The sequence below is a fragment of the Monopterus albus genome, unplaced genomic scaffold (genome assembly GCF_001952655.1).
Source record: "Monopterus albus unplaced genomic scaffold, M_albus_1.0 scaffold7.1, whole genome shotgun sequence".
NCBI lineage: Eukaryota > Metazoa > Chordata > Actinopteri > Synbranchiformes > Synbranchidae > Monopterus > Monopterus albus.
The window spans coordinates 2,436,613-2,464,152 of record NW_018127887.1 but is presented as its reverse complement, the minus strand read 5'-3'; the positions used below and the strand labels follow the sequence as shown (position 1 = coordinate 2,464,152).

The window sequence follows — 27,540 nt, the reverse complement described above, 5'->3', positions numbered from 1 at the left end:
ATCTCACCTGGTGGGGTATCACTGATGATAAGCAAGGTGAGGAATCAGCCCAGAACTACAAGGGAGGAGCTGGTCAATGACATGAAGAGGGCTGGGACCACAGTTTCAAAGGTCACTGTCGGTAGAACACTACGCCGTCATGGTTTCAAATCATGCATTGCCTGGAAGGTTTCCCTGCTCAAGTCATCACATGTCCAGGTCCGTCTGAAGTTTGCCAAAGACCATCTGGATGATCCAGAGGAGGCATGGGAGAAAGTCATGTGGTCAGATGAGACCAAAGTAGAACTTTTTGGTCTAAACTTCACTCGTCGTGTTTGGAGGAAAAAGAAGGATGAGTTGCATCCCAAGAACACCATCCCTACTGTGAGGCATGGGGGTGGTAACATCATGCTTTGGGGGTGCTTTTGTGTGAAGGGGACAGGACGTCTGCACTGTATTAAGGAGAGGATGAATGGGGCCATTTATTGTGAGATTTTGAGCAACGACCTCCTTCCCTCAGTCAGAGCATTGAAGATGGGTCGTGGCTGGGTCTTCCAACATGACAACGACCCGAAGCACACAGCCAGGATAACCAAGGAGTGGCTCCGTAAGAAGCATATCAAGGTTCTGGAGTGGCCTAGCCAGTCTCCAGACCTCAATCCAATAGAACATCATTGGAGGGAGATTAAACTCCGCGTTGCTCAGCGACAGCCCCGAAACCTGACAGATCTAGAGGAGATCTGTGTGGAGGAGTGGGCCAAAATCCCTGTTGCAGTGTGTGCAAACCTGGTCAAGAACTACAGGAAACGTTTGACCTCTGTAATTGCAAACAAAGGTTTCTGTACCAAATGTTAACACTGATTTTCTCAGGTGTTCAAATACTTATGTTCAGCAGTGCAAGACAAATAAATTCTTTAAAAATCATACAATGTGATTTCCTGAATTTTTTTAATTCTGTCTCTCAGAGTGGGAATGCACCTACAATGTGAATGTCAGACCCCTCCATGATTTCTAAGTGGGAGAACTTGCAAAATCACAGGGTGTTCAAATACTTCTGTTCCTCACTGTATATTCACAGAGCAGCAAAGTGAAAGGACTGCTGGCTCCAGTATCATTTCACCAGTGCTTTCCTACAGGTGATTTCCAATTTCAAACTAGGCCTGCAACTAAAATATTTTTATGATTAATTAATCTGCTGACTATTTTCTTAAATTGCTTGGTTTATAAAATATAAAGAAAGTCACTTTCGGCTTTTCCCGTTTAGGGGTCGCCACAGCGAATTGTCACACTGACGACTCGCATGTTGACATTTGGCACGTGTTTTACATCGGATGCCCTTCCTGACACAACCCTGATTGGAACCCGGGGCGCAGCGGCAAGTGCGCTGTGCCTTAACCACTAGCCTACCAGGGACGGCTTTGGTCTGTAAAATATAATCATCCCAAAAGATGACATTTTTGTTTCAGCAAACCAAAAGTCCAAGACCCAAAGATTTTTACCATTGAATACGATCACAAAAAGCAGGGAATTCTACCAATAATAAATCAGAAATTTGTCCACTGGCTTTGAACAATGAATCGATTAGCAAAAAGTTGCTAATTAGTTTTCCATCAGCCACTGTAAGAAGATGATCAGACTTGTGGAAACGTCAAAACAAACTTGAAACAAAACACAAATAATTGAGCCCAAATCCAAAAGTGAACTGATTTTAACTGCTGATTGAAGGTTGTACACACTTGATCCCTAGCTTTCACTTGCCATTAGCACCGAGTGCAACAGAATTTTGAGATGACTAATCTTTATTTATATGTAAACAGGCTAATATCTTGTATAGTATATATAGCACATAAAAAAGGTTACTTCTCTTTCGCCTTGCAGGTCTAACCACATACCAAACTAATGCCCTTGCAAATGCAGACGCTGGTGCTGGTTTTCTGTATGCGGCCATCCATGCAGTGTGCAGCAGCTTGCCAACCCTTTTGTCAGAAAGGCTGACTCTTGGGATAACTGCTCAACACTTTATCAAATGCATTTCCATTACACACATGGCCAGCAGTGTCGCATAAGCAGCAAGTCATCTGTGTCCTCCTCACCCTTCTCTGGTCCACAGGTTTCACATCTGGTGCTACGGCACAGAATAGAATATCCAGCCCACTGCAGGACCAAACTCCTGGGAATTGCCTTCACCCCAGGAACAAATGAATCCCAGATCTTCATTTCATGTCTGTCTATCCTGTCTCCTCACCCTGGTGACACTGCTCAACATGACATCTCTGAACTCTGAGATTCCATTACAGTCGGAGTCATGAGCACTGTCACGCTCTAAAATTCATGAATGCTGCTTTCTGGTTTAATATTTAGAATATTCACTAAGACTGCGTTTTTGTTTCCTGTAGAAAGATGTGTGTGCCTCGTTCTCATTCATATGCATCAGCAAGTTATCAGGGACTGCTGTGCCTCATTGAGCTGGGAAGCTGCTTTACATTTATTTCTCAAATGCAGCGGAGAGTGATTTTGCTCCGTCTAATAAAACTTAGAAAACTGGTTTTGCTGCTTTCAAAACTTATGGTAACAAAAAGGAAATCCTGGCTCGTTAAGAAATTTAAAAAAAGGATGATGACATATGGAGGGTCTGGAAGGATGAAATTCATTATCCAGCAACATTGAGAGCTGGCTGCTACTGTAGCCTAGTGGTGACTTAACATCATCACTAACTGTTGATCTCTGACACTTAATGTGAAACATGCTTTTGTCAAAATACATGGGCAGACAAAGTAAGGCATCAACACACTTGAAGCCTGCATACAATCTTGTCCTACCCACATACATCTGAGCTGTGCTGCCTTGCTCCTTTCATCAACATCTGCCATCCTGCTAATTAGCCCCCCAAAAGCCACACATCACTGGGTTTCAGCGGTGCACAGACAATGTGTGACACTCACAAGCGGAGCTCATGGACACAGTGGGAATTACAAATCTCTGACAGATAACAGAACGAATCAACTACACTATCTTATTGTCTGCAAAAATGGCCTGGGTAGCAGCCTGCAAGCTAAAAGCATCTAGCTGACCATGGCATGAGAGCTGCTGAACTTCAGGTCAGAAGAGTTCAGCGAGGTTTCATCCTTGTTGACCATAAATGAAAAAAAAAAAAAAAATCCCTATCCTACTACTGCTTCTCCACAAAGAACAACCATTGGAAGGTTAACTGGAGTGGAAACCAGCAGAGACCAGGCTGGAGCAAAGGTCAAAACAAATGTAATCAAAGAGGATGAGTGATCAGAGGAATCCAAACGAAAAAAGAAAGAAAGAAAGAAAGAAAGAAAGAAAGATGCACAATGACCTATCAGTAGAGGGTATGAAAATAGGGAAAGTGAGAGTTTGGACAAGTATACAGGAAGATTCCTGTGTCCCCTTGTCCAGGCAAGAAACCTGATTTAATAAATAACAAAAAATGTCAGCGAGTGTGAGATAGCTTTGCAGGCTGAGAAAGGTGAGCACATTTCCATGCAGAACACCCGCGGCCGTGAGAACACAGAGAAAGGGGGATTGGAGAGTGAGGGAGCCAGCTAGTCATAAATCTCCCACAGCTAGTGGGGTCAGGCAGAGAGGGAGAGTGTCAAAATTGTTTCTGGGTGTGAAGGGAAGGGGAGGAAGGTGGCTAACCAACCACTGTGACTGACTCCTGCTCCCCCAATCAACCTACTGCAAGGCCGGTCAGTCACGCTGGGACACCAGCAAAGCACCTCATTTCCATACACACATTGACCAACTCTGTGTTATCACTAGTGCGTGTGTCTAAGTGTGAGTTTCTAAACAGCACAGAGAACAAAAAGGCAGAATAAAGAACTGAGAAAGGAGGAGTGAGAATGATAGAAAAACAAGGGGCGGGTTGTTGTGAGAGCCGAGCAAGTAGACAATATGTAAGAGAGAGGATTAGGTTGCCAATGGTGTGAGTGCAGAGCGCAGCTTCCTGCTGTCACAACACACTTCTTGCCACAAAGACATGGTGACAATTCTATAGCTGCAGTGAGAGCTCTGCTACCTGGAGGGTCTTCTCCTCCCCGTCTTCCACTCCATTTCTACTCGCTGTGTCACACTTTTTATGTATTTGCTGTGCTGTTGCTGAGGGTGCGCTGCTTGTTTTGTTGTCTCTGAGGACATGGGAGTGTGTGCATGCAAGATTGTGAAAAGAGTAGGTTTCCTATGAGGTATGCTGTTGTTTTTTTTAATCAGTGAAAGATCTTTCAAAGCCAAAAACTATGTTTTTCCATCTTTTTATTCCTCCCCCTATGTGAAATTACACTTGGTCTGTTTGCTTTCCTTAATTTCCCTTTTACCATTCTCCCGTCACTAGCACTTTCCCTAAACAACTGCATCTTTAACAGCTCACTGTCTGCTCCCATCCCAGCCTTTATCCTCTCCTATAACCTTCCCCTCCTTCCCTCCCACAGTGGTGATCAGGATGTACTGTAGGTGCTGATGTTGCAGCTCTTGGCTGAACCAGCTCAGTATATCAGTGGATGGACAGACATACCTGAGAGCTGCTGTCAACAGTGAATGTGCCCTGGGGACTGGCCCACTTGGTGGATACTGATCCCCTCTGCTAAACCATGGGAAAAGGACTTAGTGCTGTATCTTAACAACTGGTACAGAGAGTGGCATCAAAAGCCAAGATAAGCACTAGGACAGCACTATTTTTATGGTCCTTCTGAGGAGAGGCACACGCTGCAGTGGCTACCCACTCATGCTTCATGGTCCCCTGACAATTCTGTTTGCTAATATTAAACAGACCACTAGTGAACGCAACCTCCTTCACTGTTGATCGAGAAGCTCACAGCTCGGCTTTCCCCCAATCATTCATGCAGTCTTCTATCTGACTGACAATGCCTGTCAAAAGAGTTGGGCAGCGTCTCAAGTTGCACACGAGCTGAAAGCTACAGGCAGTGGTTAACCCAAGCTAGATTAACTCCCACGCTTCTTGCCATCCTGTCGCTTCACAAGGGTAAAGAGAAACATTTCACATCTAATTAATGCACAGGATGGTTGTATAAAATGGCTAATGAGGATGTGTTCACAATGGCGTGAAGGCAGGCGCTACCGGAGGAGGTGCATGGGCACCACTTCCAGCACAGTTATTAGCCTGTCACAGGAAGAGGGCTGATGAGGAGACTGGAGGTGGTTAGGTGAGTGTTTGTTTATCTACTCTGCTTTCCATGAGTCTGAGATATTGTCCTTTGCTTATTTGTTAACACTCTAAATGCTCTGACCTGTGTACAGAAAAAAAACAAAATTCATTTCTTAACAAAAGCTAAATTATCCTGCAGCTGCATCAGGTGCCTAACAAAGCATAAACTGAATCTGAAATCATAAGAATGACACAAACGCATTTTGTGTTTGTGTGGGATAGCAGTAAGACCCTGTGTTCTCCAAGAAGTAATATAAATTTTATAGCACATTCCTGTACCTGCACCAGAAGTGCCAAAATACAAAGCTTTTATTAATGAAAGACCAAATATGTTCAGTGATACACAATGAATATCGCCTCTGAAATGGCACAAATACAGCATTTCTTCATGCACTCAGATGCAACTATTCTATAAAAACTTGCTCCCTCAGCACAGCTCCTCCGGCAGGATGAATGGGCTGCACACTAGCTGCTCTCCAAGCAACTGTTCATTACTCAAAACACATCTGCTGGTGAGTAAGAAGTCTCTCTCTCTTTTTCTCTATCATACTGCCTCACTTTGATTTTGTGCATTAATCTCTCATTCATACCTTTTCCATCTTCTCCCTAACACAATCCCAACGAGGCTCCTGTCTTGGTTTAATAGATCTTTTCTAAAAACAAGCAGCAGTAACCTAGAACTGCTCTCTGCACAGCGCGCATAACGAATCATACAAAACACATGCAATCAATGACTCGGCCGTGCCTCTGCTCACCTGTGCAATCTCGTACAGCAGCTTGTAGTGTTCCTCTCGCTTCTGTAAAGTGCACAGATTGCAGCCCATTATAGTCGTTGTGGAAACGCCAGGCGTCCAACTCTCCCCAAGCAGTGGTGGTGGTACAGACACGGGGGGGTCACCCTCCACACCAGAGCGCTGGTTCTCATCAGTCACTCCTTAGCAAGCACCTCTTTCAGGCATCCCATTCACACAGTCATGAACAACCCCAGCCTAGAGGAACAGAACGCTCCAGCTGAGCCTAGCAGATGAAGGTTCAGATGTGAACGGTGTCGCAGCTGTGGTACAAGTAGCAGCAGCCGTTTCAGCATCAACCAGTGTGTCTCCTCTATCTTCTCCTGCTCCGTCTATTTCACAGACTCACACACATGCACACAGTCGCACGCAAGAGTTGTGACTCTCGTTCACTGAGACACTCCCCCCTTTTTCCTCCTCAGCCTCGGCACACATGACTACGCTGATACCAGGTCATGAATAATGAGAAAGGGCGTTGTGATATTCATAAGGGAGGCAGGACCAGAGGAGGGGACAGGGGAAGAGGGAAGAGTGTGTGAGAGAGCAGGAGCACTGGTTCATTAAAACGGAGACACAGTTATACAATAAGCTCTTTTGTGTGAGCAGCTCCTGTGAGGAGCTTGGGTAGGGCTGACCGCACAGAGACAGCACACGGGGAGAGGCTGAAGGGAAAGCCACCTGCATCTGAGGCTACTAAATGAATGTTTATCTGCTTTGTGAGCAGAGGATGTGTTGGTGTTTATTTCTGATGGAAATAAGGAACCACATTGCTAAAGAGAGCTCAAACAGTAAATGCTTTTATAGCACATAGTAGCAGCAGGTTTAGTACTGAAATAATGTGAAAACTAATCAACTAGTTAATCCCCAGATATTTATTAAACAATTCTGATAGCCACTTAATCGATAACAAACCTCCTTTCACCAACAGGAAGCTACACTATTGAGCAGTAATTGTTAACAAATTGGCTTTTCCAGCCAACAGTGGGGCTAGCTGTGCAAAAGCTAAGAGTAGAGGAGTGCTCATCAGCTGGCATCCCTCCCCAGGGGACTCCATAATCCAATTTTCTGGGCTTTAATTTTGCTCCATTGCCTGGAAGCAAGCCAAACAGAAACCTACATCATATAGCACCATTATGGTCAATACCATCCACCGTCCTTCCTGTTTTACTCTGCCACCCAAACCGTCATCCTGAAGACGCCACAACGAGTGGGCTTTCTACAGTTGCCAGGCAATATCAAATCCATGAAGTGCTGTTCACTAAAGTGTCAATTTGACATCAAAGGGTCTTGTTGGGAGACTGGGAAGCGAAGATGTAATACTGCATTTGATGAGCACAGGTGCTATGTTTGCTTGCGGTACAATGGACTGTGAGGAAAATGAAAGTCAGAGGCAGCCTTCAAAACAGTATACTGAGGACTGAACACTATGAAGTGCTTATGAGCAAGGACTGCCTGGCTATAGTCAGCACAGATGGATGATGTAGAACATCAAGGGTCAAATACAATGTCCTCCCTGCATAGAAAGACAAACATTAGAGTGAGAATGTGCTGACAGTATCCAGAACACCCGAAGAAGCGTCCTTAAGCTGCAGGTCTGAGTGACCATCGCTCTAATGTTGCTCTCACACCTAAAGGTTAAGATGCTCATCCTTCAGCCAAATGGACTTTCTCATCATCTGTGGAGTGAGACGGATACAGTAGCCTCTGCCTGCGGTCAAGCAGCGCCACTCGATGGGACATGCAGAGTGAAGGATGCTCTTTGAAGAGTGCATTAAGCCTGATAAAAACCCTCATCAGGTGTTTTATGGCTGTTAGTTACTGTACACTGTGATAGGGTGAATTTGCCTGAGACTGCATTTCCAATGCAACCCAAGGGCACAATGCAACCCAAATGGCACATTAAGAGTTAGATGTAGTAAAACCATTTACTTTGGGACAAGGTGTAGCTGCACTGTGTGTGCAGTTTGTCTTCTTGCCTGTCCCTGCTTGACTGTTTATATAGAAGCATACAAGTACCTTTATAAATGTTGTTTAACACCTACATGGAATACAAGTGTAGCTATTGTGTATAAAGCGTTGAATCTGTATTGATGACTCCTGATTCTGTCTCCTTCTCTTGTCCTTTCTACTTCCGCACTGTCCTTTTATACTGTCCAGAGCTCATTTATCATCCGGTCTGCCCTCTGCCTGCTCGGCTAGAAACGGGCCCTCAGTCGTTTTCTCAGTTAATGGGCTTCACATCGCAGGACATAGAGAAACGATTTGTCCTTACCGTGATGGGTGTATTTTGAGGTTTCTTCAATTGCATTTCTGACAAACGGATATTTGAGCTCATCTAAAACCTGGAGATATAACCTTCAGCCAAGTGTGTAATGCAGGTATGTGGCCCGGTTCTAAACCCAGTGCCCTCAGACATTTCTCTCAAATGTTAACACCCACAGAGTCTTAGAGGCAGGTAAAATGAGCAACAAAATAGAACTGATTAGAATGCTATCAGTGTAAAATATGAAATAATGATTATCCACAAAGTGTGTTTGTATTGATTTCTTGTCCTGTGATAAATACGGCCAACTGTCATTCAGTGGAGCACAAAAGCTCGATCAATTCAATAACTGCATCTGCTGTAGCTCAACAAGCTTACATGCATCGCATCTGAATAACTTTTAAAGCAAGTACAACATGGAATGGATATTTCCATTGTGGCAGCAACTTTTCATGAGGACTGCGGTTGCCAATAACTGCTATAGTCAGAAAAGGAGGCACTCATCATCTGAGAAGCCAATATGTCACATATCACAAATATGAATATTATTAAATCCATTAAACGCAAAGCTTATGTCTGGCTGGGACAGAAAAGTCTTGATCATCCAGGCTAGTCGAAGAGATGTATTCCCACACTTTGGTAACCTTGGCAACAAGAGAGCATCTTAAGAGCTGGAGGTTTAATAAGAAGCAGTTATTGCTGTGATTACTTGTCTATGGCAATGTCTGTCAGGAATATTAAGTGTCCCCACAGTGTTTAGTGCATAAACAGGTTTATTAGGATGGCTCTGACACACCAGGTGGGCAGAAACCTCTTTGGTGTGAGCATGGAAGATTGAAATCCTGTTCACGTGGATAGAGAGCCGTGGGGATCTGAGAGTGGGTTGTGATGTGACTTGTGGTTCAGCTCTGATTGCCCACTGCCACTGTAAAGCAGCCGCTACTCCTGGGGAACCATGTGACCTGAATTGAGAGTAATTAAATGAGACCCTTTTGTGAATGAACCATCATCACAGCCTGCTCCTCAGATGACAGCTTTGACAGGAGTTTGTCCAGCATGCACACACAAATGGGTGCTTCAGAACCAGCATGGCCAGACCCAGGAAACCTAACCAAAACATCGTTCCCAAAGACAATAAATTATTAAATAGACTTAGATCCTTAATTCATGTGAGAAACTGACCGTGGATAAAAATAGCACATTGTAGGCTGCTTTGCATGATATGTTGCTTTCCAAGCATCAGTGTAATGGCCTTTTAATTCATAGCCTGAAAAGCAATTTAAACTCGTATTTCAGCCCACACAGTGTCAGTAGCTTTATTTTCAAATCATGTAAATTACACTGATTAATTATGAATGACTGGGTTATTTGACCCTGTGATTAGCATGCTTAGCAAATATGACTGAACAGTATCTACCTGACTAATAATTTTTGATGAGATGTTATTAACCCAGACATGTTTGTGAGCCAACCCCCTGGCCTCTCATACATAAATGGTTGCATGTGAAAAGTGTTCACTTCGTCTCACACACACACACACACACACACACACACACAGCACAATGCAGATGTCCTGCATGAAAGCTTTTCTATACCTTTGAAACTATTGAGGAACTGACATGTGCCACGATTTCAGTTAAGTTGTAGATAAAAAACAGAAGACCAGAATGCAAATATTTGTCTGGGGATATGGATGAAATGCTAATCTGAGTGGTGCTGCAGTAACTTCTGCCTATACCTACAGTATCAGACCTGAATGATTTTGTCTGGGTGAAATACACATGATCAGAATTGGGATTAAGCAACATGACAATACTGTAGAATATATACCATAAGACGATGTAGTATGAGATTTTTCAATATTTATACCATGACAGCAATCCCTTTAAAGCAGAACAGTTTAGTGCCAACACTGTTTACAGGACTTTTACACCAGTGTGATTAAGCCTAGGGGTGTGACGAGATCACGCCATATTAAAATGTGAATATATTTATCATTGAGGTGAAAAGTTGTCTCACAATATCAGTACATAACAAAATCAGCAGCCAGCATGATGGCGCGTGAAGGTCAAATTAGCATAGAAGATGCCCCTGTCACTTTTAAATTGTTTGTGTGGTAGCATTTTCAGTGGAAACAAACGGTGACAGAGTGACAGACAAGACACAAACAATATGTAAGCACTGTAAGAAAAGTGCTGTATGGCTAACTCAGCCACTGTGCAAAGACACATAGAGATCCACAGCTCTCCACAAAAATCAACTGCGTCTGTGAAGAAAACACTGGATGGCCAGCTAATGCTGGCAGATGCCTTTGCATCTCAACTTCCTCCAGTGAAGTGCTAGAGCCAAGGCTATAACAAGAGAAAGAAAATTTTGGTCAGTCTCTGTTTGCACTTTGAGTATTGAGAGAGTACTACACTGATTATGATTGCACTTATTGCTTGCACTGAAAAAATAAAACTAAAAAAAACTTAGTGTTATTTATATTGTTCTTATTTTTTTATGTTCAATTTGTGGAAGGGAGTTCAGTTAGAAGCTCACATGTAGTTCATGCACAGTTATAAGGTCTGAAGAGACTCGTGAAATCCTACAGGAGAGAAGCCACTCGGCTGGGTTTGTGGCAAAACCTTTTACAGTGCTTGCATATTGTCTTCTACTGCAAATGATAATTCATACTTAGAAAGTAGAACTGAAGTGACAGTCATTACAGGATGATTAGTTAAAACATTTTATAGTATTTTATGACTTTCAAATAAAACACTTTTTCCAGTCGTATATTTTGTCATTGAAGATTTCTTAAAAACAGTGTTAAAATATCATCTCATCCTATTCTCATGAACCCAGTATCGTCTTGTCACATGAGCCAAAGGTATCATCACACCCCTAATTAAGCCTGATCACTGGTTATTTTTACCTTCAGAGCCACAGAAGAAACAATGCGGTTTTCACAGGCTGATAGTACCCCAGTTGTTGTTTGTGTGTGCAGTGCCTGTTTAATCCAATTTTCCAGTAGAAACAAATTATCAATATCCCAGTATGAAATTACTCACACAGTAGCATCATAATGATTTTATCCATATCACACCCTCAACTGGGGAAACACTGTCATCACGCTTTAGCTGTAACTTCAGCAGCCACCCTCCTTCACCATGTCAGAAATACCCATTATGTGTGATCCTTTTATTTTAATTTTAAAATAAAGTGCAAACAATTCCAGTGTACTACAAGTTCTGCCGAATAAGTAATGCCACTATCACTGCAACTCAGATGTTTGAGAAACATCAGAAGGACAACTCAAAGGGTTGCATGAACGCTCTGAATAGTCAGATTATTCCTACAGATACGTCGACTGTAACGAGAAGCGTCAGATCCTTACACAGCCAACAGAAGGCATTTGAGGAAAAACAGGCAAGCTTATCTAATCAAACTTTGCCTTTTCATTGTTATTGGCACTTTAACAAATGAGTTTGACAAAAACAATGATTACAAACATAACATAAGCAGTGGGGAGATCTGACCTTGTTATTACAATTTTCACTGCTAAATTGTCACAAAAAAGCCTGGACCAGCTTGTATCAGGGTGAGTAGAACAAACTGCTGTTTTAATGCCAAAGAACATTCATGAGAAGAAAAGAAAGTAGGAACATGTGCTTTATAGTGCATACCATCTGCAGATGTACGTGTATGCATCATTCTAGGTGGCTGCTGATTGTGTTTGCCATGTGAATCCTCCAGGACATTCTGGTTCTTTGTCCGTTGTTCTTTGGTTCAGTGAGTGAACCAAAAAAACAAAAAACAAAAAAACACTACATTGGTTTAATGAATATTAGCACAATGACCTTTTCAGAGAGGAAACACTCAGTTTGACACTTTAAGCTACAGGAGAAAGGGGAAATGAGGGAAACAGCAAGTGTAAGATAAGATGTTCCCTGCTACTTTTTTTTGTTGCTGGAAACTCTAATGTGCTTTCATATTCATTCAACCCCAGGCTGCAGGGTGTGTGGCCTGTACTAACTGCTGCCATGAACACATGACACTGTGACCCTGACACCTACTGCTGCACCAGCCTCCCTGCAATTCTGTGGGAACAAAGGTGAAAATGCTGGCTCCCCTATGTTTAGCCTTGATGGTTATTAGAGTTCCCTGCCACCCTGTGATGAATAGCAATTGTTTCACATTCCTAAAGCATTTGAGCATAAATAAAGCTTAGCTGTTAAGTACGTGTTGTATCTAGCAGAGACACATTAAAGGTCCATACAGCAGGCCAGCCTGCGTCTTTTGCATGAGGCATTTGGTGATATTTGTTACCACATACAACCCCTCTGTGTACTGGGCTCCACCACAGTATGTTGTATTATCTGACATACACTAACAAGACCAGAGAGATCTCTAGCTACCTCCAATAAGTATGCCTATAAAAAAGAATTATACAGCCATTTGGCTGCAAGATGACACTGAAACAAAAAAAATCTCTTAAAAAATGACAAGAAATACCATTATCAAGCACATACAAGGATGAATTCATAGAATCTAGCTATTTATAGGTTTCAGGTAGATTACCAAGACAGGAAATCTTTTGTTTGTCTGTTCAAGGAATATACCAGACAGCTGAGCAGGTGTTCAGTGAAGAGAAAGCTTTCCATCATGTGCTGCATAAAGTTTACCTGAGTGACACACTGTAGGTGTATGATAAACTCAACTTAGTCTTTTTAATTGCTTTTCTGTGCCTGAATTTCAATAAGTGGCTGAGCCACAAATACACACTGGTTGGTATTTATGTTTTAATATGTAAAACACACATTAAAAAAAGCAACTGAGGAGAGTTAATCAATTTGTGACAGAAGCTCAAGGTGGCAATTCTCACTGATAACAAGCAGCAAACACGTACAACAGGCATGTCATTGATTTCAGACTCTGCCCACTCTTGGCTGGAGTTCTTGTCAATACACCTTTGATTGTGGATGAGAGCTTTGTGCTCCTGAAGAGGGAACGAGATCTATAGGGACAATCAGCTCAGAGGGCAAACAGGTTTGAATCCATACCAACCTGTTCTGCTTCCATCTATTCAAGTCTTATGCTGATTCTAGCATAAACACAGAACCTACAATCTCTTGGTGTGTCCTCTACAGGGCCTTTATCGCCAACAGGTCATCTCATTGCAGAGACACCATGTGTCCTCTACTTTTTACCAATGCCACGTTAAGACAAGGTCACATAACAACCATATAGCTTCTGTTTGATGAATCTGTTTTGCTAATTATTAATACAATAACATGCAAATATTGTACAGAAGGTGAAGCAAACATTTGACACGCATTTCAGCAGCCTTAAAGCTAAACAAATACATTCTTTATATTAGCAAAGGATTAAACTACTATTTGTGTTGAGAAAGACAAACCCACAGAAAATCACTGCCTGATCCTGCAGCTTCATGTCATTCTTCTCCCTTCTTTTAGTTCATTTTTTTGGTTTTCCAGACAACAAACTCTCATAAACTTTGTGAACTTGTGTTCGGTGAGCTTCTGGCAGCAAGACTGAATCCTAACATTTACATGTTGATGGAAAAGATTTCATAAAAGAAACTGATGCAAATGTTTTCTGCTGAACTGCTTGTCAATTTACTTTCAATCTATAGTTTTAAAGCAATAATGCAATCTGCAGTGTGCTGCAAATACAAACTTGGTATTAATGTTTTCTAAAATCAACTGTGCAAATTTTTCCAATTACTCCAGAGCAGTGAGGCAAATATACAATAATAAGATTTAGAAAAGTTAAAAAACAAACAGTATATCTCAATCTTTGGCAGCAGCGCAGTAATTTGTGTTTGCTCTACATCAGTGTAGCAGCGGGCCTTCACTGGCACCCTTCATGTACTCTGTAATTTGTGTTGTGATGTTCATTATGCTGTTTGAAGCGATTCAGTTGACCTGGTGGGTGCCCAAACACACCAACATTTCCTATAGGCTTTTTGGGGGTGGGGCTGACTTCTATTCCTTGCTGCAACTGGGTGAAAGAAAGCCATTGGTGCGCCTGAAGGTCAGTTTAAAACCTTTAGGTGAACTGCAGCGCTCCAAAATGAGAATGGCTACAGATCCAGTTGTAATAACAGACCTGCAGATGGATCACGTGCTTGTTTTTCCAGCACACAGATTAGTCTGGAATTATAATGATACCCTGGAGGCTTGGATTTTATTTTCTGTGCTCTTGATAAGAAAACAAAGCAGACAACAACCAAAATGAAAGTGAGGGAGATGCACAATGGTGTGTTGGCAACCCAATTCAGGGAACTGGATCAGATAGTGTCCAGCAGCTAATGTTTCAGTGTTGGCTACAACAAACACACCTTCATGTCCTGTAGCACAATAGAGTGTGCTGTGCAACCACTTGGCACTTTATAAAACCATGGTTAACGTGTGCTGTTATCCCATGAGCTCTTATCATACATACCACATCTGGATAATGTGAGCCTGGAGTTAGCATGAGCAACAGGCAGATACAGTAAAGAATGAAGTATGTTAGAATTCTAAAATATGCTAATTAGTGCTAAACTAAAAGTACTACACAGCCGAGCATTAGATACTTCAGGTATTGGCCAGTTTTGATCTGATGATGGTACTAGATGAAGGGTTGAGAGATCACCTAAATACAGTTCCTCCTGAGGGAAACAAAGTCTGTACCACATTTTTTGGCAATCCATTCAATTGATGCTGAGACATTTGACTGATAACCAAAAAAGTATGAACATAATTGTCTAACAAGAGAAAGTCAGTTCACTTAAATCATGAGGACACATCATCTGGGGACCACGAATGTCTTTACCAAATTTGGTGCCTGTCCTTTAAAGTACATGTTGAGATATTTCACTGGATAAAGATTTTGACCTGAATGTCTGTACAACCCTTTATGATCCAGACAGACATTTCAGCAACTGGCTGACATTTCCAACCCTAGAGCTTCATTTTTTACACTGCTAAAAATGCCAAACATTCTCTTTTTGAAGCTTTTCAGGAGGTAAGATTTGTTCCTTTTCTCCTCTGTTAGTCTGAGCTCTGTAAATGGGATTTACAGCATTTACACAAATTAAATCATTCATTAATTTATTTATTAAACTACAAACACTTCATAGATGAATTGAAATGTACTAATACTATTGTTTTCTATGCTAATGGTGCTTTGCAAGAGCAAAGACATGCACCCTTGAACATCTTCCAAACTTGAGTGAGTTGAACAGATTATGGTTTATCTGAGGAGACTGACAAATTGATCCACAATGAGTCTATTTAGCTTCTTAAGACAATGTCCACAAATAGAAAACCAATTTTAAAACCATTTAAATGTCTGATTGTTTCCCCCTTCTGTTGTCTCTGACAGAGATAACAGAAGGAGCAATGTCTGCCAATCCAAGTGTACAAGATAGCGAGAAACAAATTTCTCATGGCTATAAGATCTACAATCAGAATATCAAATTGAGAGCTGACACAGTTACTGTACTTCTCACTTTACACTGTGAAAATGACTACACGACACTGTGTCAGTTTAAACGTTCTCCTCAACTGCGCCTGCTCATTTAAAAAGAAAAATGTAAATGTCCCGGTTGATTTTTGCTCTTGACTGCAGAACTCAAACTTAACCCACAGAAACACCACCCCCAAGGGCAGCCATTGATTTTCCTGTTACATCACAAAATTACTGAATGTCAGATGATAAAATGTTGGGGTCCACGGGCATTTTTCCATAATGGGTTTTCTGAACTTGGCTGTGTAGCCATGGCAACCCCAGCTGTTTGACAGAGCTTATGACAAAGAACTCTTCTGCAGAGATTCATCTTAAAAACAGTGGCCTTTCTGTTGGAGGTACAACCAGGTAACCCTCAGAAGTCCACACACACACACACACACACACACACACCACCGGTTTTCAATATTCGACTGCACTGCTGGACCTCTCATCTGTGAGCCACTATAAGAAGTTTTACATCAAAACAAAATTTGAAATCTTTGTAGGTTTGCAGTTACACATTTGGGACAACATTAAAATCTCTCATCAATCAGGACAGGCAAACCATCATCATCAAGCAATAAAGTCAGAGCTCTAAATCTACACAGCAGATGCAAACTACTGCATAACCATAAAAGGCGGCATTTCTTTGTAGCTGCCATCTAATGAGATTATTCATCTTAGATGTAATATTTTATTGATTTGCCTGTTGTTGTGGGTGTTGGCCCCAAATAGCTAGGGGGCATCCTCACCATCCATATGGGACATCAAATCTGCCGTGACCCTGAACTGAAGCAACACAGGACTTCACACCCTCACACAAATATGTCTTTTGTCCAGTGGCACACCCTCAAGAGATCAGCTCAGCGTGTGGTTGATCAGATAGTGCTGTATCGAACCTACAAGGGTGACTCCATCAGCACAGGCCTACAGCAATACAGAGGGGATTATTGACTGTGCATCTCTGAATAAATGTCCATCAGGGCTGGAGAATGTAGGAAAGTGGACCATAAAAAGGTTCATCTCAAGGTTTTGGGTCAACACAGGCCAACATTTACCCTTGTTGACTCTGGTGAAAGGAAGGTCGGGGTGTGCTCGCCTACCAAGACACAGTTAATACCCAGGAGATAAATTAACAACCCACTCTGGAAGCCTCCTGGGAATAGTTTCCGCCTCACAGCACACGGCAGATTAAAGCAAAGGTGCACAATATTCACAAATCAGCCAATGGTTATGAGAAAAGAGGCAACACTATCTGTCAGAGAGCCCCCCCTTCTTCTGGTCCTTGTAAGACACCACAATCTAGGTTTTGCCCAGCAGATGTGCTGGGAGGGTCCCGATTATTCTTTCAGGGGAAGTTGTGCATTTTTACCCCCACAATTCGCCACTTGACAAGCCAGGTGAGACAGATCATATGCCATCCAACCACACTATTTCAAGGAAGTGTTCCTGTGGAAATGTATTGTGCCTAAGAATGCCCATTAGATCACTATAATACTGCTGTGTATGCAGTATATTGATCATTGGTGCATCGTTTCAATTTAAGATTGTTGTTTCATACTGGCTACATTTATAAGGTTTTGTTTCTGTAAATTACATTTGAAACAGTGGGAGCTGTGTTTATTCTGAGGACTACAGATGCACATGATACAAAGGACAGATAATGTAATTAAATGAAGCAGGTAAACAATTTGCGGTATAAAGATTGTTTTGTAACTTTAATGTTACTACGCTTCTGAGTCTCTCTCTGTTCATACACAATGTGTCTACTAAAGTTAAATCCTCAGAAGTGTTCAGTAAGCTCAGTTTAAAATCACATGATTTTCTGCTGGTTCATGTTTCAGTAGGTGTTTTGCTGCCATTATAAATAACAACTGTAAAAAATAAACTTTTCTGAAAACTGTGGACAGATTGTGACCATGTGACTTAATGAAAAAGGCAGAAGCTGTGCTCTAAACGTGCACACACAACACAGCTCCCTCGATGATTCTGTAGAGGAGAGTCCTTGCCCCTTTCCTCGCCCTGTTCTGCTCTTCACATCATCAAACTGTTGTTAGCTAATCCTTTGTGTTTAATTCCTTGCTGTGGAGCTCACCTCAGGGTGGTCCTCCTAAACCCTTCCTGCAACAAATTTACAGTCATGCATTTTGTGGACTAATTGCCCACTCCTAGTGCAGAGAGGTCAGCCATAGCCAACACAGCGAGCCAGCTCACACACCTGCTACAAGCTAAAGCCAGGCAAAGGGCAGACTCTTCAAACAGCAGGACACACCACATGCCACACCAAGAGTCTCCTTGAGTTGTCTAGACTAAGGTCTGTCAGAAGGAGTGCAATCGCTTGTACTGCAGCCCATTGTTTGGAGATAAACAAGTGCCAAATCATCTTTTGCCACTGTAGCTGGAACATAAATCAGAGTTGGATAAGGGGCAGATATGTGATAGTGGAGACACAGCCGCTGCACGCTCTCCTCGATATGAATCTAATCTCTTCACTTTGGATCATATTTGAGATTCATCATCATCTCATTCATCCATATCACCAGCCTCCTGTCTTCCTACATAACCTCCTACCAATCTCCTTTTGACTGGATTGATTAGACTGGTGTTTCGACCGTGGAAACATAAACAATAGAGCCAGTCTGAGTTGTACTGAACATCACTCAGTACTGCCACTGAGTCCTTCTCTCAATTCATGATTTCAAGCAGAACACACAGGTATTATTAGATTTGGTTGTTCACCTCATTGACTCCTCTTATTGGCTTTGAAGAGTTAAGATCAGTCGATTCCCTCAGCATTTACTTCATGGAATGGGCTCATTGTGCAGATTAACTGACAGCTAAGCATAGTTTTGCCTTTGTCTGGTCATTTTTAATAGCTCTTAATGACTATTTATTAAAGGCTACTACAGACTCCATGCTACTCTGAGTACTCTCCCTTTATTAGCTTGACATCCCCATCATTCAGTGGTTCTCTTGACTTACTGCCGGTGACCCTTTCCATCCATCTAATTAAACACAATTTACTAATCACATAGGCCACTTTCCCAAAGCTGTGCAGCCTCCATCAGTGAACAGAGCATATGAGCCGAGTGGAGCGGTGAGAGTTTCGGCTCCTCGATCACTGAGCTGTTTGCTCGCTCCGCTCCCCTGCTCAAAGCTGCACCAGGCCGCGCCGCTCATTATCGCTCAACCCGGATTGCATCTCACTCCATTCAAATCACACCCACTCACTCCAAAAAAATGGAAGAGAAATCTGCATTCATTTCACTTTTAGCTTAAACCGTAACCTTACATCCCAAAGAGCAACAACTACTTTTCTCCAAAAAGAAATGATTTTCAAATTACAGTTCAACACATCAATGGCTCTAATTAAATAAAAGTATACAGTACACCTGCATGACCTTTCAGTTTCCTTTTTAAAGCACTTTAGGAATTCTATTATTGAGCTCGCAATGGCAAATATTTTGGCTGAAAACTGTTGGATGACTGTGCAAGATACAGATGCATTCTGGGTCGGGCTTGGGCATGCTTCAGGCTCATGGTGTAAGTGGTACTGGAGCAAAATTGGAGTAGGACATAAGGCAACGCTCCCTCCTTTGTAAAAACAGCCGCTCTGCGTTCTGTTCAAAATCTGCCCGCTCATTCTCCATTCACATGATCCGTCAGCACAGAGGCTTGTTAACGGGGCCTTCCCACCCGGAAAGCAGAAAAACATGGATTCCTAGGGTCAATTTGAGCCTTAAGATATGCAGAGGCACTGCCAATGTGCAATCTAGGCAGGTCTAATGGCACCAAACCAAAAATACAGCACTATAAAAACAAGACTGTGTGGTGAAAACAGACCTTTTGTTTTCCCAAGGCTCAGGAAGAGAAGCATTATATAAATCACAGGCTGCAAAGTTTATCAAGAACCACAACCTGCAAAGTGAGAGAGCACAAGGGGGGAAACAATTTCAGGTTTCATTTTACAAGAGGAGGTGGAGAAAAAAAGAAAATCGATCGGCTGAATGCTGGCTTATTGCCAGCTTGCTGAGGGAAAATCGAGAAGATAACCAAAAGCAGCAGATTGTTTTCTTCCCCTTACACCACACTTGCAGCCCAGGATATTACATCACAAAAACACAACAGAGTACAGCTGAGCAACACTGCAAACACATCTATGTGGAAAGAGACAGAGTGCCTCATATCAGAGATACAAGATCCAACCAAAAGCACATTTTTCTCATTCTAGAGAATCATTTGCCATGTCACAGGTGTTTGCTCCAGTCCTGATCCTCTGGAATCCTTTGCAAAGTTTAGAACAATCCCACTTCCAAAGGAACCATTGCTTTTGTTCATACAGTGTATGTGTTCAAGCAATAACTAAGTAATTAGTCATCAACAGAAAACTGACAAACAACCTTTGCCTGTCAACTAAGAGTTTAAAAATGCCAAATATTCACTGGTTTAGCTTCTCAAGCCTGAGGGACTGGAGAGTTACTATTCTTTATGTAATTTATTTATTTATAAGATGCATATTTATAAGTTCAAATTGAATGTTACTGTTTAAAACCAAATACCAGCCTTTCTGTTATTATGCTGATAAATTTATGTCTTCAAAAATCTCAGAAGGACGTGGCCTACATTATACATTTGTCTCCCTTCCCCCAAAAGCATTTCATTCCAAATCAATGAGTCACACAGGATGTTTACTCGTTTTCCTTTTTAACGCGCATTTCCACAGTTCTGGGAGTCTGACACACTGCTGCTCACATTAGTGAGTAAGACCGTAACCCTGTGCAGCTGCTCATGTCAGTGATGGGCATCAATAACTGGCGCCAGGCCTGTGGTTCGTAATTGTGTTCGAGAGGTCAGTGTGGGGTCAACAGGGCATTCCCCCGGTCTGTCTAATGAAGGGAACACAACTCTCCCTACACCAATACTCTGCACAGCCATCTCCAATCCCAGGCCCCATTGCCCATGTCAATCACACCATCAGTAATATGTGGCATGCAGCACAGCCCAACTCTGCCAGGAGACCTACAGGCTATCAAAATATACAGCACTCCTGTGAGTGCTAGCTTTGGCTAAAGCATTCTATCATGTTTGTTTACTTAACTATCAGACTGTATTAGTTCTAATACAACAAAGTACTGCTAGACTATAAACTGAAGTTATCCGATTACACTGTCAACCATCAAGTCAACCAACTAATCACACCAGGTCAAGTCCAGCAGCTTTAATTGGACATATAGTAATAAATTCAGTCAAACAAAGTAAGACTCTACAGCCATGCTAGCAGCTCTGTGAGCCTCTGTTTAGTGGAGGTAAATGCTACTGTCACAATGCCACAGTAACATACTAACAATGATGTTTGGCAGATGTTATATTTGCCGTGTTCTCCAAATTAATTTAGCATGTGAACATCTGCTACTTAGCGCTAATATCTAATTGTTGTTGAGACATTTCGGTCTGAACCAAAGCGGTGGAGCGACCAACCAACTGACATGACCGTCCCTAGGGCCACGCAGCCTGGCCTACAACTAATCCAGCATGAGAGAAGAAACATCATGTGCTTATGTATTATTATTAATTTCTTTATCATATAAATATCAGCTCATATCCTAGAGCCCTACCACAAATGCATAGAAACATTTTACTGTCAGATGTTTTGCATCAGTTTCTTTCATCTACAGTTCCTTTATTCAATTTGCAGTAGCCTTAATCAATCAGCATTAAACTCATTTCTTAAGACTGTTTTACTTAAGTAGAACCCAACAACCATGTCCACCACTCACCCAGCTCCAGCCCCAGGTGATCCATCACCACTGGCTGGCATGAAGCAGGGGAGGCCAGATATACCCACATGCCAGACACACTAGTCTTCGAGCTCTTTTAAGTAAAGGTAACAGAGCTCAGACTGGCATGCCTGGGTCAGATTTGAGATGAGCTTGTGTGATAAAGATGAAGTTAAAAAGCTCATTTTGTTGAAAGCACATCTAACTCCGCCTTACATGAGCGATAATAAGACAAAAAACAAAAGAATGCTTGTCTGGGTGAGATATTTAAAGTGCTAGGTTTGTTTTGATAATGACTTAATCACAAGAAAAGTTTTAAAGAAGTGGTCATATCAATGTTTGTATTCAATTTACTTGTTCCTTCAACTGAGGCACCAATAGATTAGGGTGGAAGTCTAGCTACAACTGAAGTAGGACAAAGTGAGTGGCTTTGGTTACATGGAGAACAAGCCATGCCCAATCAGTGTCTCTTTTCAGAGTAAAATACTCAAACATCAGTCAATTATAGTTGGTTTGAATAGCAGGAGGCTGAAAAATGCTGCAGAGGAAAACAGATGAGTAAACTGGAGAGAAAATGGAGAATAAATGACAGAGTAAGGATGAATGAAGGGGAGAGTAGGAGACAGAGATGGAGGAAGGGCAGAGTGCACGTGAAGAGTGGAGATGCAAGTGGCATCGAGAGATGGTGAAAGAGAATTAGAGGGAACGTTTGAGAGAAATATGGCTAAACATGTCAGCAAGCAGCCCGAGACGTCAGTGTTGTGTAAAAATAACCTGTCCAATTATGAAGTGAGACAGCTCACCTTTCTATGTGGAATGCTTTACTGTAGATGAACAGTCAAACTCCCCTTCTCTCTTCTCATATATTTATCTCCTCTATATATTTAAATGCAGTCATATATTGCCTCTGATAATGTGATTCCAGAAAACAGATTGGAATTGTTTGCAGTCTTTTATAAAGATGGATGGTTCTGTCAATACCCTATGGCTGGCTAGCACTAGCTCTCCACACAGCATATGACTTTCCATTCCCCAGCAAGAATGGTGTTTAATGCTTCCTTAAGAATGTTATGCATTTAACAGCCTCTAAAAGGAGGATTTATTTCTGTAAATTAGTTCCTGTATAACATGATTGTATCATGGATCATAAACTTTAAGTCAATACATGGGGATACCATGTTGGGGGGAGAAAATACCTAACTGACCCTGTCCTCTCCTGCGCACACAGTGCAGGGCAGGTCCAGCTGGGATGGCGGCAGCTGTTCCTGGTAGAACTTTATCTTATTCTTCCTCGCTCTACAAGGTTCCCTAGTGTCCCACAGTAGCCATTTGCTCATCAGGCTATTACTTTCAATAGGCGTAAGAGTAATTGGCTATTTCACACATGCAAGGGTTGAGCTGGCAGAGGGTAAAGGCCAGGCAACGAGACTGTCAGTGTCCTGCTCCACAGTCATCCATCAATTATTATCATCAGAAACAGGGAAAGCTACTACAGCGCCGAGCCAGCACTTCATCCAGGTCTCCTTAGTTAACCCATTAACATGTGTGAGCTCTAGTACTGTGGATTTACTTTAGAATGTGTGAGTGCACAGCTTCAATAAATTATATAAACACTAAAAACTCTCTAGCGTGCACTGGAATTTTAACATCCATAGCGTTCACATCTCAGTCACTAGTAACTGCTTGTTACTTTAACTCCCTAAGAGATCGTCCTCATTTACAATAAAGTGGCATCTGTTTTAAGCTGATCACAATGAAAGATGAGATTATTTTCTGGATATTTGTTTCATATGCTAATTTCTTTTACTGGTGTTCATTGTGGTCAAATTTGAAGTAATGGTAACTACTGTTTGTGTTGCACAGTTTAAAGTGTCCTTATTTTATTGACAAGTATCACATTGCCCTGTGCACATTACCTGTTGCTGTTATTAACTGTTAAATCTGTTGGAGGACAGAGTGTAACGACACACCAGTGCAATATGTGACAAAATGTATCAGGTTATGCAGTGCTTTAAGTAAATGAATTTACATTCTTTCAGTCATTTTGTCATAAAGGTGATGACTGGAAAGTTTTCCCTGTCCTGCTAGTGAATGGGCGATTGTTGCTGTGCCATCATTAATAGCTGAAGTACCGGTGTTGCCCATCTTTGATTCACTGTGAATCAGAGAACGTGCTGGGAGCTGAAGGGCTTTCTTCATATGCATTAGTGAAAAGGAGAAGGTTACTGGGCCTTTTTGACAATCTCCACCTGTGTCAGAAACTCATAGAAAAAGCACTCTAGCTGAGCCCCAACTTGTAGTTACTGCATAATTTTTAGGACCTATGCATCTGCTATAATGGAGCTGTGCTGTAGCCATGGCGACTACAATATAACCCCTTATAAATCCAGCTTTAGTCCAAATAATCACACTCCAATTGAGCATACTGGGCAGAAATGGCATCTCCATGTGGGAGATCATGGCAGCCCTGTTCCTGGCCTGCACTACTGGCGCCTCTGATAACAGCAGAGTGATGAAATGACAGAATTAAAAAAAAGAAAAAAAAAGGGATGAAGCACGGAAACAGTTCAACAGATGGATTCTAATTGTCTTCTCAAACTACAGGATCAGGGGAGAAGCTGGTTGGCAAGTTTTCTGACTGTACTAAAACACATCCTGCTCCTAGAAACCAACACAATGTTTCATCTGGACATGGAATAATTCTCTTTATCTAGATTCCTCATCCACATTCACTATGATGTTGATTTAGATGTTGCAGATTCAGGAATTTGGTACACTGCTGACCACTTTCTAAACATCTGAAATACTGTTTGTTGTTACAGTATTTCCATAGGTTTTATGCATCAATTCAGCCATGTAATTTTCTGACATCCTACTTGACAAAAGAAATGTTATTTATATCAGGTCAGGGTCTTAATGTTGCAAAGTAGCACGATGCTGCATGCATCTCTATATTCATAAAAGGCAATGAGTCACTCTTTTTTGCTCCTGCAATCGCTCCACCTCTCTCTGCAGTAAAAGCTGGAAGTGAAGATAAAGGAAGGCTGGCTGCTGGTTGGTTGGCTAGTTGGCTGGGTCCCTGTTGACAGGTTGTGATAGGTGTCATCTATCACCTATGAAAAGGCCTCAGGGCTCACCACACCAATCACACTACTGCCAGATGTTACAGCCGAAGCACTGCACACATCCTACATATGCACGCACGCAAACATAAATCAGACACAAGGAAACAACTCAACACTAGAACACATGCAGAAAGATGCAATTGTTATTCACAATGAAACCAAATGTATACATAGATGTATGAGCAATCATATATATTGTGATTTTCTTTTCACAAAGACATTGAGGACACAGACTTTGCAGAAAAAATGCATCAAATCTAAGTTTAAGCAACTGATATAACAGGGGAGCCATTTTTTGAATGCACTACACTGCTAATGAAGCAGCAGAAAACAAAGCACAATGACTTCAGTGACTTATCGCCCCAGACAAAGGGTGGGCCCCCACTGTCTCTGATGTACCTGTGCAGACAAAAGGGAAGACCGCCTCCCTGAATAAGCAATTACAGCAACAACTTCATGTCTCTCTATGCCCCCAAAAGCCCAGACATTATGAGCCCACCTGTCAAGTACCCACATACAGTTTCACCGGATGCACACAGGAGCAGTAACTCTAAATTAATCTGAGGAAGGAGCATTTTAACCAAATGCTTTAAAAAAACTAATTAAAGGAGGTGGATGGAAAAAAAAAATCTGAATTTTAAATCGTAATGTGCAAAAGTTGTCATGAGGTTAACAGGGTCTAAACAATTTTAATAAGATGGATGATACAAATGCACACACATCCATACCAACAAGTTCAACTGTGTATTTACAACAAGTCCTTCCTCTCTTGCTCTGCTTGCTAATGAAGTCATCCAATTACTGACTGTAAATGGCCATATTAGAATATGTAATAACACCTCTAAAAATCATCTCACCCATAATTTGATTGATCACTTTTGCTTCACCACCATGCACTCGAAATACAATTCATTCACATTTTAATATGCAGCATAATTCAAGTTTGGTTTTGGTTTTAGAGAGGCTCAATGCTCATCGAGTTTTCATGCTATATCTTCTGGCGTGTTTCAGAGCTCTGTGAAGCAGTAGTGGAGGAGGGGAAGGAAGTGTGTCGAGTTAATGGACCTCTTCATGCTGTGCATTCCTAGCGTGATTGGGAGGTATGAAGGGCGATCCTGTGGCCGTCTCTACATCACACTCTGGGATGCATCGAGATGCTAATGCTGATTTATCAAAATGGACCATGATGGCTGTGTTAGACTGGGATTTGAACATTTGTATGCCAGTGGTTTAGTGTATAACAATATACGAATATAAAAACAAGTTAAAGACAGCAATGCAGCAAACCTCAAATTTATCACAATGCAGATATCTTCTAGTCTGAAATGCTGGTTGCAAACTGAATAATTCATCAGCAATTTTGTGAAATAAAAATGTTAGAAAACCTTTTTTCATTATTAATTTATCAACACAAGTTTCAGCTTCAATGCAGTGCAAGTGTGAGACATGTCCCTTGGCACAGAAAAGGCAGCTCAATGACTACTCGCCATTGTGGTGACAAAATAAATTTCAATTACAGCCATGTGAAATTGGATTTCCTTGGAGCATTAGGGGATTGAGAATCATTGAAAGGTTTTGCGCTTAGGTCCTTTTCTTCGAGACGACGGATTGTGTCGGTCATGGAACTTGCAGCTTGTCGCTACTGCGCTTCACCACTGGCTTTACTGGCAGTCTTATGAAATCAATACGTCACTTTGGACAGATGGGTTTTCTCTGGTAACAGCACACACTGAATTAATACAGATGATAGCAGGCTGCAGCCACTCTGGGTCATTTTCCTTCACCTGGTGACCTTCCACAGTGAATGCCTCCTCTTGAAGGCCATTTTGCACCCATTTTGTCATGTAGCCTGATCAGTAACATGCAGAGCTGTACATTATCACTGTAGATAACATTAGTGAGGTCAATAAAATTATATATCTATTGTAGATCTGTTAATGTGGAGATGATGGTGTGCTGTTCACTGATTCACATTGAGATAACATTTAACAAATTTTAGGCTTTACTAACTCCAAAAACTGTTGATTTATATTTACAACTAAAGGTCCCACTGATATCTTAGAGTTTTATGATCTGTTTAAGTGTTTAATCTGCTGATTTTATTTTTTTGTAATTTTTTTTTACATTTGGTTGAGAAGAATTCTGCAGAAATAAAGGTTAGATTTTTTACTACTACTGCTGCTATTAATATTGTTAATAGCTATTATTATTACTATTACTAATAGCAATAGTGGTGACACTATGAGTAGTTGTAAAAAGTTAAAAAAAGGCCACGTATTTAGTTGTTGCAGCTTCTCAGGTGTTCTGGACAGGTGGCCAGATGAAAAGTCACCTTGAGGCTCTAGGAAATGTAAAGGGCATTTTCCACAATCGTCTCACAACTTATAGATCAAACAATTATACAAAAATGATACGATGATTACTTGACAATTAAAAAAAACAGGTGCAGCACAAACAAACCATACAAAAGAAGCACATCCATTTTGTGGACTAGAAGACTGGATTCAATCACTGAGGGCAGAGGCTCTATAAATCCTCCATCAGACTTGTCTGTAGGGTGGTCACTGAAGGATTAATGCCAGCTAACTGATTCACAAAGAAAAGAATTTTAGATCAGCCCGTCTGGACCATTTCACCCCAGGGTTAACTCCAACTACACATGACCCTCTTATCTGGTGATGCATGACCCTGGCCTCTGGGTTCTTGCATCTCAGATAGCGCGTTCAATGTTAAAAGAAAACCTTTGTATACCTTCTTTCTCCCTCTCTCTTTCATGTCTAGAAAGAAGATTCACATACATTTCAGGTAATGTTTTTCTCTAAAGAGTCTTATTCTTCAATCTGCAACCAGTTTCACTGTTGAATGGTTTCCCTGAATGAACCTAAATGTGCCAGGCTTTAGTGAGAGACTCATTTTTAAA

General features: G+C 41.6%; 1 protein-coding gene across 2 annotated transcripts in view; it reads right to left on the bottom strand.

Annotated features, from left to right (window-relative positions):
* Positions 1-27,540, bottom strand: part of LOC109973679 (PDZ domain-containing RING finger protein 4) — a 105,441-nt gene that overhangs the window by 41,092 nt on the left and 36,809 nt on the right. Inside the window, exon 1 of one of the 2 annotated variants that reach the window (XM_020623465.1) lies at positions 5,923-6,318. The exons of the other annotated variant lie outside the window; for it this stretch is intronic. Within the exon in view, the coding sequence (XP_020479121.1) occupies positions 5,923-5,991 (69 nt within the window). The 5' untranslated portion in view covers positions 5,992-6,318. Of the gene's footprint in view, positions 1-5,922; positions 6,319-27,540 lie in introns of those variants that run through there. 2 annotated transcript variants of the gene reach the window in all.